Source organism: Mandrillus leucophaeus, unplaced genomic scaffold (assembly GCF_000951045.1).
Source record: "Mandrillus leucophaeus isolate KB7577 unplaced genomic scaffold, Mleu.le_1.0 Scaffold276, whole genome shotgun sequence".
In the NCBI taxonomy this organism is placed as follows: domain Eukaryota; kingdom Metazoa; phylum Chordata; class Mammalia; order Primates; family Cercopithecidae; genus Mandrillus; species Mandrillus leucophaeus.
Window position 1 is genome coordinate 3,780,946 of NW_012102876.1, and position 13,666 is coordinate 3,794,611.

At 37.8% G+C, this 13,666-nt stretch overlaps 1 protein-coding gene across 5 annotated transcripts in view; it reads left to right on the plus strand.

The window, feature by feature from the left end:
* The window catches only part of PICALM (phosphatidylinositol binding clathrin assembly protein), a 112,571-nt gene that overhangs the window by 30,567 nt on the left and 68,338 nt on the right, over positions 1-13,666 (plus strand). For all 5 annotated transcript variants that reach the window (XM_011984924.1, XM_011984920.1, XM_011984921.1 and 2 more), the window contains exons 2-3: positions 7,472-7,614; positions 12,674-12,749. In XM_011984924.1, the coding sequence (XP_011840314.1) occupies positions 7,495-7,614; positions 12,674-12,749 (196 nt within the window). In that variant the 5' untranslated portion in view covers positions 7,472-7,494. The remainder of the gene's footprint in view (positions 1-7,471; positions 7,615-12,673; positions 12,750-13,666) is intronic.

The window sequence follows — 13,666 nt, forward strand, 5'->3', positions numbered from 1 at the left end:
CAACCTCTGCCTCCCAGGTTCAAGTTATTCTCCTGCCTCAACCTCCCAAGTAGTTGGGATTACAGTCATGTGTCACCACGTCCAGCTGATTTTTGTATTTTTATTAGAGATGGGGTTTCACCATGTTGGCCAGGCTGGTCTCAAACTCCTGACCTTGAGTGATCCGCCCTCCTTGGCCCCCAACATACTGGGATTATAAGCATGAGCCACTGCACCCGGGTTTTTATTTATACGTTAAAATAGGACTTTGACTTACCTTCCCCCACTCCCGAGATGGAGTCTTGCTCTGTTGCCCAGACTAGAGTGCAGTGGTGCGATCTCAGCTCTCTGCGACCTCCGCCTCCTGGGCTCAAGCAGTTCTCTGCGTCAGCTTCCCAAGTAGCTGGGATTACAGGCGCCCGCCACCACGCTTGTCTAATTTTTGTATTTTTGGTAGAGATGGGATTTCACCATCTTGGCCAGGCTGGTCTTGAACTCCTGACCTCGTGATCTACCCACCTCGATCTCCCAAAGTACTGGGATTCCAGATGTGAGCCATCCTGCCTGGCCAGGACTTTGACTTACTTTGAGTGTGGGGTCTGGAGATTCCTTAAGGCTCATTTACCATTGTGAGAGATTGAACTTGGGTTCAAAATACTGACCTACTTCTGGCATAGTGGCTGCCAAATTCTCAGCTACTTTACCATGCAAGTCTTATTCTTTTTGTTTGTTTGTTTAATTTTTTTCTGATGGAGTCTTGCTCTGTTGCCGAGGCTGGATTGCTATGGCTGTAATCTCAGCTCCCTTTAACCTCCGCCTCCTGGGTTCAAGCGATTCTCCTGTCTCAGCCTCCCAAGTAGCTGGGATTACAAGTGTATGCCACCACACCTGGCTAATTTTTGTGTTTTTAGTAGAGACGGGGTTTCACCATATTGGCCAGGCTGGTCTCGAACTCCTGACCTCAAGTGATCTGCCCGCCTCAGCCTTCCACAGTGTTGGGATTATAGGCGTAAGCCTCCACGCCCGGCCCAGCAACTCTTATTCTTGTACTACCTCTTCCTCACATCCTTGAGGAGATAAAGAATGTGTCATGGCTCTCCTTTCTGCGTTGATCATGATGATGTTCTAAAGGGTGTGGGATAAATTACAATACAGAATTGGTGTGTGCTATGTGATATGAGAGGTACTGAGATTAGTTTATGGAAGTAACTTATAGTTCCTTTATAAATTATTTTTCACTAACTCTTCATATATGACATAGTTGCTGAATCATTTTGAAAGTGTTCAATTCTTTATGCATCACCTTGTATTTGGTCAAATACAGTATATACAAGAAAATATTACGCATGTACAACTTTTTTTTTTTAGACAAGGTCTTGCTGTGTTGTCCAAGTTGGAGTGCAATGTCGTGATCACAGTTCACTGTAACCTTTAACTCTTAGGCTCAAGCTATCCTCCCGCCCCCCGCCTCCCGCCTCCCGCCTCAACCTCCACTACAAGCGCTAATTTAAAAAGAATTTTTGGGGCTGGGTGCGGTAGCTCACGCCTGTAATCCCAGCACTTTGGGAGGCCAAGGCAGGTGGATCACAAGGTCAGGAGCTCGGCCAAGATGGTGAAACCCCGTCTCTACTAAAAACGCAAAAGTTAGCTGGGCACAGTGGCAGTTGTCTGTAATTCCACCTACTCGGGAGGCTGAGGCAGGAGAATTGCTTGAACCTGGGTGGCAGAGGTGGCAGTGAGCCGAGATCGCGCCACTGCACTCCAGCCTGGGCGATGGAGTAGACTCCGTCTCAAAAAAAAAAATTTTTTTTTTTAGCTGGGTGCTGTGGCTCACGCCTGTAATCCCAGCCCTTTGGGAGGCCGAGGCGGGTAGAGCACGAGGTCAAGAGATGGAGACCATCCTGGCCAACATGGTGAAATCCTGTCTCTACTAAAAATACGAAAGTTAGCTGGGTGTGGGAGTGCGCCCCTGTAGTCCCAGCTGCTCCGGAGGCTGAGGCAGGATAATCGCTTGAACCTGGGAGGCAGAGGTTGCATGCTCTCCAGCCTGGCTACAGAGTGAGACTCCATCTCAAAAAAAATTATTTTATTTTATTTTATTTATTTTGTTGTTGTTGTTGAGGATCTCCCTATGTTGCTTAGACTTGTCTCAAACGTCTCAAACTCTTGACCTCAAGCAATCGTCTTACCTCGCTTCCCAAAGCACTGGGGTTACAGGCATGAACCACAATGCCTATCCTCACACATACAGTTTCAAAAAATGGAATTGTACTGTGTATTTGTCTTTGCTATGACTTTTGACTTAATATGTGGTGAACATTTTCTCCTGACAGCTTTTATTTTTTGTGCCATGCATTCATTGGCCTCATAGTATCCCATGGTCAGACTGTAGTGTCATTCGATTAACTCTTCACTCTTGGATATGTCCGCTTAGTTTATGAATTAGGCCCCTTAGCTTCATTAGTATTGTTACAAAAGCCATCTGATTATCTTGTCAGTCTTTGTCATTGTACTCAGCATTTCATATTCAGCCTTTAGGAGTATTTCCCCAGTTATTAAAGTCCACTTAATATGTTGGTTAGATTTCTTAAGGTGTAAGCCTATGAAGAGCATAGTTTTGAGTTAATTCTACTGGAAGTTATATAAAAATATAACATTGTGTTTCTCACAGAAGACCCCATAAACTTTACAAATAAAATTTTAACAGTTACATCTTAATTTGGACCATATTTTGTGATCCCTTTCACAGCTAATTGGAGTAAGAAATAAGACTTCATTGCATTTCCTAGACATTTGACACTTAAGACTAGGCAGATTTGCCTGTGTTTAACTTTGATTAGCCTATGTCTAATTTCAACTTGGATAGTTTTGAAATACTTAAAACAATTTTGCTATTTGAAAAAAAATTTTTTGCTGATACTTCATATAAAAGTTTCTTATCCTCTGGTTACTATTTATTGATGAATATTCTTTTTGTTTCTACTCCCACCAAGGAAAAATTACAAAGATTTGATAAGTGAAGCAAAATTTGATTAACCAGTTAATTTCTTTGCCTTCGAAATTAATTTTATCTTCAATTTTCTTTTTCTTTCTTTCTTTCTTTTTTTTTTTTTTTTTTTTGAGACAGTGTCTCGCTCTGTAGGCCAGGCTGGAGTGCAGTGGCACGATCTCAGCTCACTGCAACCTCCACCTCCCAGACTCAAGCACTTCTCCTGCCTCAGCCTCCCAAGTAGCTGGGATTACGGGCACGTGCCACCATGCCCTGCTAATTTTTGTGTTTTTTTTAGTAAAGACTAAAAAAAACCATGTTGGCCAGGCTGGTCTGGAACTCCTGACCTCAGGTAATCCGCCCGCCTCGGCCTCCCAAAGTGCTGGGTTTACAGACGTGAGCCACCATGCCCAGCCGTATCTCCAATTTTCTAGATGACTGAATAAATCAATTTTAGGTTGTAGATTTATGAGGGCAGTTGTTAAAAAAAGGTATCTTTCAAAATGACCTTTTTGAAAGGGATTACTAAATTTTATATGTATCACTGTGTTTGGCTGAATGATTGTGGTATGTTGATTTAAAAACAAACAAACAAATACTGATTCAAGCCAGGCTTCTTTTTTAGAAAATCTTATTTGGGTATCAGTGTGGTTTTGGTGTAGCCTAGTGAGTTTCTGTTTAGATGGAAACTTCAGAACTCTGCATTCTAATGGCGCAGGCCACTGGCTGGGTTGCCTGACTGACTGTAGAAGTGAACCCTGAGTGTCCTGTTTTAAGTTTCTGAAGTTGATGAACTCTGCCTGGGGACATCTATATAGGCTGAAGTTGGTGAACTCTGCCTGGTGGGAGAGTTTGTAAAGGCCTACACTAGGAATATGATTGTAAGATTAATGAAACCATTTGGTAATTGCTTACTTCTAAATTTTTTGTACTTTGTTAAAAAGAAAGAAAAAAGACTTCCCCAGAATACAAAAATATTGTTTTGCATTTCACTGTTTTTCTATTGTTTTTGTTTTTAATTCGTTTTCAACTGAGAACATGCATTACATTGGCTGGTTGAGCATTTACTTGGTGTATGTTTTAATGGATCCTTATCCTTAGCAAAAATTTAATTCTAGTTATTAATCTGTCATTTAGCTTCTGTGACCTTGCCTATGTAAATACAGTTAACATCAGCTTTATCTACCTCAGTCATTGTTTGTTGAAGGAGCGTGTGAAATAACAAAAGTGAGAGCATTTATGTTTGTATGGTGGGTATTGGTTCCTTCTGCTTTCTCTACATGGAAAAGTGATTGTCATTTCTATGGTAGGCTTATTTTTAGGCCTATTGTCTTCATCCCTTAAATATTGGAAATCTTTGTAAATTCTCACTCATACTTAAAGCAAAGAACTTACGTACCATGTGGTACTTGTTTTTTTTTTTTTTTTTTTTTTTTTTTTTAGTGTGTGTGGGATTCAGAAATTGATAATAATGAATATTCAAGAAGGTACTTCAGTTTTTGTATTCTTGACATAAATAATGAAAAGAAAATACAAGATCTGTCCTCATTTTGGTAACTTATTAGTTGGCAAGGGAAATTGTTACAGTTTTTGCTTTTTAAGAAATAGTATCTTCTGGATTGAGAGTGGGAAAAGCAGTAACTATTGAGAGTCCCATGATAAGTGTTAACTTTTGTTTGCAACAGTTTACTTTTGGTTAGTCAGAGGTGGGAAGAATATTTTCCTTCCTGACTTGGAGCTCAAACTTGAAAGCATTTTCAGGGTACTATTGTATTAGAAACATTTTACAGATGAAAAATTACTGTATGGAGAAAATGGCTGAGTTAAATACTGTGAGAAAGTATATACTGCTAATTTTATTCAATATCCTCCCCACCACACCTGTAATATTTGCATAACTTTGGTTTTACATTTGGTCTGTTCTGGATTCGTAATCTCAGTGTGAATTCTTACTTCATTTTTCCTGTTTTATTATGTGTGAAGAATTTTTTTTTTTTTTTTTTGAGCTTCTGGAGGTATCCTTCAGAATAACTCCAGTTTTTCTGTGATCAATACTAAAGCATACTATAGTTTTTAATAAGCATTATAGTAAAAACCTTCATTTATTAGATCCTCTTTTAATTTGAAATTTGAAAATTTGCACATGTATTGGGCTTAGCTTTGTTTTTCAACCTTTTGGGAACAGCAGGTTGTACAGATAGTTGTAAGATGTTGATTTAACTTTTAAGGACACAATCTTGGATGCTTTTTAAAAAAGCATGTTAAGAGTACCCATATGCATACCAAAATGAATGTCTTAAAAAATGTGACTGATCATTGTATTTGAGGCACTGTTCTATAGGTCTTTGGGGATAGAGTTGAGAACAAAAAAGTCCTGCCCACATGGAACTTAACAACGTTTTAATTGAGAGAGAAAGACATTAAATAAATTAAGATGAGTTTGATGGTAATAAATACTTTGGAGAGAAATAAGCAGAGTAAGGGGGACAATGAGGGTTTAGAGGTAGGGGAATGCCCAAGGCTCTGTTATTTTGCGTATTCAGGGAAGTTTATCTAATATGGTGACACTTTAGCAAATATCTATGAAAGTGACGGGAGCAAGCAGCATAGGTATCTAGCAGAAGAGAATTCTAGGCAGAAGGAACAACAGTACCAAACACCTGAATAATAGTGCTTGGCATATGGGAGGCATTGCAAAGAAGATGGCAGTGATGCAGTGGGAGGAAGAACAGGTCACAAAGGGAATATAGTATGGATATATGTATGTATACATACACATACGTTTTGTAAATATATAGTACAGTATATATACACACACATCATGCGCCATGCAGTATATAGTATTAAATTGTGTGTGTGTATGTGTATCAAGTACTGTCATTGAAACTGAAGTCTAGTGTAATATGTTCAGTGCCATAGGCCGGTTATAAAGTGCTATGAAAATCTAGAGAAGGCAGAGATTAAATTCCATTTTTTACTCTCAGAAGTTGAAGCATGCATATTCAAGTTGGATTTACTGTTTCATTTTTGTTGCAAATAGTCTGAATTGTGAAAGCGTTGTGTCATTCTGCTGTTCCACGGGCACTCTGTTTGACTGCTTTGTTCTTTGTTCTTTAAGCAATATTGGCCATGGTAGCTGCTTATCTAAAATGCATGTGTTTATCAAATATTAGCTTGTATAATAATTGGACCTAGTAAAGGAAAAATTTTAAGTAAACGTTCATAGTTACATTGTCATTTCTTACTAGCCATCAAGGCCAAGTTAGATCATTTGAATTCATATTTAATCATTATACAATCAAGATTAAAAGTGAACAAATTAATGAGTCATGAATAACTTTTTTCCCTTTATTGTAGTTATAGCTGAGACATTTATACATTATATTTTATATGTATTTTAAAAGTAAGACAACTCATTTCTTGGTTTTCTCCTCTGTTATCTCTCTAAATTGGATTATATTATATTACATTTTTTTTATTGAGGCGGAGTCTCACTCTGTCCCCCAGGCTGGAGTGCACTGGTACTGTCTTCGCTCAGTGCAACCTCCGCCTCCCAGGTTCAAGCAATTCTCCTACCTCAGCCTCCTGAGTAGCTGGGATTACCCATGCCCGCCACCAAGCCCAGCTAATTTTTTTGATATTATTAGTAAAGATGGGGTTTCAGCATGTTAGCCAGGCTGGTCTCGAACTCCTGACCTCAGGTGATACACACCCCCCCCCCACCAGCTTCCCAAAGTACTGGGATTACAGAGGTGAGCCACCGCACCCATCCTATTTTACATTTTTTTCATTGAGTTTACCAATAGTGTCTCTTAAACAGATTGTAGGTTACTCTTCTTAAGTTTTATTAAGAATCTTTTTTCCAGTTTTGTTCTCAGTATTAACCTAGTTATCAACCGATCTGAGCTAATTCAATAGAACTGAGGGGAGAGAAGGAGGATAAATATTTTGTATGAACAAACTGAGATCCAACTCAATTACAGACCAGAGCTCTGCCCTGTTATCTTCCTGTTGCAAAGACAGCATTCTAGGGTGGATGTTCATAAAGGTAGTTTGATCTTCATGTTGTTCATTCTTCTGTATGGATGATTTCTTTAAATAAGCTTTATTTAAAGAAAAATGTTAAATTTTAAAGAGATGAATAATACCAGTAATTTAACGGAGAGTTTTTAAGTAGTAAGGAAATGGAAGCTTCCTCAAAAACCTTGCAGCAATTCATTTTGAGATGACCAAAGTACTTGAGAGTTAATTATATCCTGAGGGAGTTTGATTTATTTTTTGGTATTGTCGATCATTTATGTGATTCTAGTTGGTACCCTGCTTCCTAGGTAGATTATGGTAGTCTCTATTGCTCTTAATTGAGAGATTTTTAACAACATCTCCAAACTGTCTATTGCTGCTCCACTTTGTGTTAAATCTTTTGCCTGTTTGTATGCAAATCTCGTATTACCAATAAATTAAAACCAGAGAGGAAATTAATCATTTAAAAATTTTTTATTGCAGACTTAATTCAGTGCACAAATGAGATGAATGTGAACATCCCACAGTTGGCAGACAGTTTATTTGAAAGAACTACTAACAGTAGTTGGGTGGTGGTCTTCAAATCTCTCATTACGACTCATCATTTGATGGTGTATGGAAATGAGGTAAGCAGAATTTTTAATGAACAAGTATACTGATGTGTTGACTTATTGTTAGCTAGCTTCTCTCACTGAAACTTCAGAAACAGCTTCCAGGTACAAAGGGCAAGATACCTAGCCAGAAATATAGTTATAGACCCTGCAATCTGAGGAAAGATAGCCTATAAACCAGAAAGCAAAAAGTGGGTCAGAGCACAGAGGACATCAATAATGGATCAAGAAGCAAAGATTAATGCCTGGAAATGGGTTCCATAAACATCCCTGGTTTTTACTGGTCCTGTTTATAGACTATATATTTGTCTATATCCATTTGTTCTTTTATTGTAGCCCAGTTAGAATTTTTTTTTTTTTTTTTAGACGGGGTCTTGCTTTGTTGCCCAGGCTGAAGTGCAGTGGTACCATCATAGCTCACTGCTACCTCAAATTCCTGGACTCAAGGGACCTTCCCTCCTCAGCCTCCCACGTAGCTGGGATTACAAGTGTGTGCCACTATACCAGGCTTATTTTTAAATTTTTTTTGTAGAGATGGGGGTCTTTCCATCTTGGCTTAGGCTGGTCTTGAAGTTCTGGGCTCAAGTGATCCTCCCACCTTCGCCTCCCAAAGTGCTGGGATTACAGGCGTAAGCCATCACACCCAGCTTTAGATTCTCGTCTGATCTCATGTAGTTGTTTGTGGAAGCACTTTGCCTACTTCAAAGCTGTGTATTTAGGACTAAGATGGCATTTGCTGAGAGGGACTGATTGAAGAGTGCCTTCTTCAGCAGAGAGGTGTGTCTGAAGCCGTTGTTGCCTAAAAGGGTAACAAATAAGATACATAAACTTTTGCAATTCTCTGTTTTGAGAGAATTGTCTTACTTTCCATGATAGCCTAGCAGTTTTGGTTCATTTTCTCAGCTCAATAAACTTATTTGTAAAATTGTATTAATAGGAGCTTTTCAAGAACATCTGAGTAGAACTAGATAAATCTTCATTGGTATGTGCCTTAGAAAAATGCAGTCTACAAGGATAACCCTCTAGAGATGAGAAGAGCTTTAGTCATTGTTACTAGTTTTCGGAGCGTCATGACTTACTGACATCCATCACGTCATGTGTTATTGTGGGCTTTTCAGTATTGAAACTATTTTTTGACAACTACCAATATAGCATTATTAAAGTTCAAAATTAAAGCAGGAATTTACCCACAACTTTATTATTCCAACGCATCTTACTATTGGCACATTTTGGTCTTCCCTCTGGTTCTTGTCCAAAAGTATTTGTGTTTTTTAAATGGCTATAATCATAATGTAGATAAAATATATTTAGCTTTTTATATAATATCACACTGTCAACATCACCATGTTGTATTTTTTTATCATCTTTAATAACTGTGTAATTGATCCTATAGTTCACAAGTTTTAAACTATTTTCCTTGCTAGAAATTTAGTTTTCTGATTCATTGTTATACCACCACATTGAGTGGTTTTATATTTGTAGTTTTTAATTTTTTAAAATTATTTCCCCTAAGTGTTACCTGAAATGTGATTACTAAGTCAACAGACATGACCGTTTTTAGGACTTACATTAGTTGCTTTCTAATACATCATAACCAGTTTATAGAGCTAATAGAAATGTTTGGCTATATTAGCTTAAATGTAACTTGAAACATCTTAACTAGGGTAATAGTTTTTACTTGTGGCAGGAATATGTTTAGTTAAGATTATGATTTTTCTGAAGAATTCCAAACGTGTATGTACTTTTCTTCTTATCCTTCTTTATTTATTTGATATAGTATATTTTTTAAAAAGAAAAAGCCACAAATATAACCAGCTACACTGCCAGATAAAGTATCAATAATGGCTCTCAGAGGCTGTAAATAAGGTAATTGATAGTACTAGAGGCAAAATGTTAGTAAAGACAAAACAGAAAGTTGACAGTCATTTCGTAGAATTGATTGACAAGGGGAGAAAGATAGCATTTTAGTGTTTTTTTGATAAACTCATGTTTAGCTTCCTCTAGGTAGTTAAAGCAAATTCCATGCTCTGTTCATTTTTTATGCTAATTGGTACAACCTTCAGGTGTTCCCATTGGCAGATGCCATTAATTTGTTAGAGGCTGTACATAGGATTTCACTATGCTGTGGTGACTGGAATACCATGGAGTGGTGGTTCTCAAAACTGAGTGGGGAAGGGGAATGATTTTTTTTTCCCTTAGAGGACATTTATCACAACTGAAGGGGGTTGCTACTGGTATCTAGTAGGTAAAGGCCGGAACTGCTTCAAAATAGCATATAATAATGCACAGAATAGACTGGGTGCGGTGGTTCATGCCTGTAATCCCAGCACTTTGGATGGCCGAGGTGGGCAGATCACCTGAGGTCCGGAGTTTGAGACCAGTGTGACCAACATGGTGAAACCCTGTCTCTACTAAAAAATACATAAATTAGCCAGGCGTGGTGTCGCGCGCCTGTAATCCCAGCTACTCAGGAGGCTGAGGCAGGAGAATCACTTAAACCCGGGAAGCAGAGGTTGCAGTGAGCGAGATTGCGCCATTGCATTCCAGCCTGGGCAACAGAGCAAGAGACTCCGTCTCAAAAAAAAAAAAAAAAAGAAAAAAAAAGTAAAAGTAACGTGCAGAACAGTCCCCAACAACAAGGAATTATCTGATTCAGTGTCAGAGTGCTCAGGTTGAGAAACCTGGCCACGGAGAAGAAATCTCAAAAGGTTAAGGCTGGGTGAGCATTGTGTTATAGACCCTTGACACCAGGCAAGTAGGTACTTCTATACCGTTGTTCAGTTACCAACTGGGTGACTTGGGTAAGTCACTTCTGGACCTTCCTCAATAATATGATAGTATCTTCATGGTAAATAGAATTGACCAAGGCTTTTATTGTAGTATGAAAAGTTATAGGTGATTAATACATGAAAATGTGGAGTTAAAAATTTGTAGATGAAATTAGAAAAAGACGTATAGAACCAAGCATGGATTTTTTATAAAGTATTTAATACCATTTTGGGTAAAATATTCTGAAATATGTTCTTTAAATATTTTGTTATGAAAAGTTTCTAATATACACAGTAGTAGAGTGAATGGTATAACAAATGCTTATGTACCTAATCACCCATCTTCCACATTGCCGTTCTTTAAATGAAGTTTTAGGATAATCCATTTCAGGTTACCACTTATGACCCAAAATGGGAACCTATGAAGCCTTATTACTTGCCAGATTGTTGGCATGGTGCTCAATTTAATACCATTTTGAATAGCATTAGGATGCTGTTGAAACCAAAACCACAACTTGATTAAAGCCATATATGTCTTAAAGGTAGAAAGGACTAATAAAATGAAAAGGAAAATTTAGATTTATTATCTCTAAAATCATGAATGAAATGGCTTGGTAGACTAAATTATTTACATTAATTTAGAATGCAGAGGTAAAGAAGAGTCTTATCAAAATCTATTAAAATCATAGTCTAATATTGTCTTATGATATTTTTATAACTTTTTGAAACACTGTTTTAGGATAATTGTGAAATATGAGTCTTCAGTTTACAAATTGGTTTTCAAAATCCTGGTTTGTTAGTTTGGGGTGGTCTCAGTTGAACAAGACCGATTTGGGGGCCGGGCACAGTGGCTCACACCTGTAATCCTGACACTTTGAGGGGCCAAGGCGGGAGGATTGCTTGCGTCCAAGAGTTCCAGACCAGCCTAGGCAGTGTAGTAAGGTGTTGTCTCTACAGAAAATTAAAAACGAAATGTGATCTGGACATGTGCATGCCTGTAGTCCCAGCTACTTGGGGGCGAGGGTGAAGAGTGAATGGTGGGTGGTGCTTCGTGCTGAGATGGTAGGATTGCTTGAGATCAGGAGGGTGGAAAGCTGTGATCACACCACTGTACTCCAGCTTGGACGACAGAGCAAGACCCTGTCTCAAAAAAGAAAAAAAAAAAAGGACTGATTTCGGAGGTGATGGTGTACATCCTAGTTGATGATTAGCCTCTGCATGCATTAAAAAAACGAAGAAGAAAGTAAAGGAATCCTAAGAAGTGAAATTGAAAGGCATTTCTTTAGCTGTTTAGAGGCTGTATGTGAAGGAGACTAATGTTATTTACTATGGTAAGCAGCACTTCAGAGAGCATTTTGGCAATATTGAGAAGATGAACTTTTACATATGTGCTGGCCTAATAATTCATCCCTAAGTATATATCCTGATAAATGAATATACTTATGCATAGAGACCAAGAACAAAGATGTCAATACAACTTTGTTAATAATAGCGAAAATTAGAAAGTATATCCATGCTAAATAAATGGATTTATAATGATGTATTCATTGGAATATTAGAATATCATTTAAAATGAAATGTTAAGTGGGGTAATTCTTAGGGAAAGGTTGAGTTAAAGCACATTGCAGAGTAAGTACACTATGATACTTGTGTAAATTTAAAATAGAAAGCAATTGGATAGTTTATAGATACTTGTATATCTAATAAAATGGTGAAAACTTGTGTGAAAGTAATGTGTACCTGTTTCAGAAAAGTACTCACCTCTGAAGAGGGAGGGAAGGGAGATTGAAGGTGTGGGTCTTCAATGGAGGCTATAATGTTTTGATTTTATATAAGATCTGAAGTGAGCATGTGGATTTGTTTAATCTGGACAGTGGGTAAGAGGATCTCTGTTGCTTTCTTGTATGTTTAGAAGTATTTTGGTTTTTTTTAAAAGCCAAAACTTTGGTATACCAGATGGCTATTTAAAATACAGATGCCACCTAGAAATGATTAGCCATAGTTTTAGTATGCTGTAATAAAACCCAAACTACTGGTTCCACTGCCTATTTGCTTTTATTATTTTGGCTTAATACTATAATATATCTGTGGGAATTAGGTTGTAATAAATTCTCGCATGCTAGTGAAAAATATGTATTATGTTTTTAGGTTTGGTAACTAGTTAATGGGAGGAGTAGTGAGGATGAGAAATTTAAACTAGATAAGCTTAATGGAATGCGTTAACCGTAACTTTTCCTCCTAATTTTTGAATTAAGAGTTTGTGAGATGGCAGTACCTTAATATGATGTAATTATTTTTTTTTCCAGCGTTTTATTCAGTATTTGGCTTCAAGAAACACGTTGTTTAACTTAAGCAATTTTTTGGATAAAAGTGGATTGCAAGGTAAACATAACTTTTTCATTATAGAAAATCAAAAGAATGACACCCACATGATGATTACTCTGGAGTAGAACTCTGTCTTTTAGAACATGTGCTACTTTAAACCTTATATCTTAGTGAAGGTTGTAGGAAAGAAAAAACTGTCTTTTAATTTGAATTAATATTTATTTGCCTACCAGATACTCAGAGCTCTCTGAGAGGTAGTACAGAGTAGTTATTTGAGAGCATGAATTCCGGAGCTGGACTGTCTGGGTTTGAATCTCATCTTTGCAACCTACCAGCTATGTGAACTTGGGCAGGTTACTTCACCTCTGCATCAGTAGAATCGAGTAATAGTGATAGTACCTACCCAATAACATTGTCGTGAGACTTAACCTAGTTAATTACTACAAAGTGCTTAGAACAGTGCCTGGCACATAAGACATGCTGTGTAAGGCCAGGTACGGTGGCTCATGCCTGTAATCCCAGCACTTTGGGAGGCTGAGGCGGGTGGGTCACTTGAGGTCAAGTGTTCAAGACCAGCCTGGCCAACATGGTGAAACCCCATCTCTACTGAAAATACAAAAATTAGCCAGGGTTGGTGGTGCACGCCTGTAATCCCAGCTACTCAGGAGGCTGAGTCAGGAGAATCACTTGAACCCAGGAGGCGAAGGTTGCAGTGAGCCAAGATCATGCCACTGCGCTTCAGCCTGGGTGACAAAGCTAGACGCTGTCTCAAAAAAACAAACAAACAAAAAAGAAATGCTGTGTAAATATTTGCTTTCATTGTTATCGTATTATTTTATGTTTCATTCCAAGAAATGTAGTTGGAATATTACATGTTTTAGTAGCTAAAGTAAATATAATTTATTAAGATGAATTGTTCATTTATATTCTTTTTTTCGTATTCATTCATAAGCTGTTTTCTTTTCTTTTCTTTT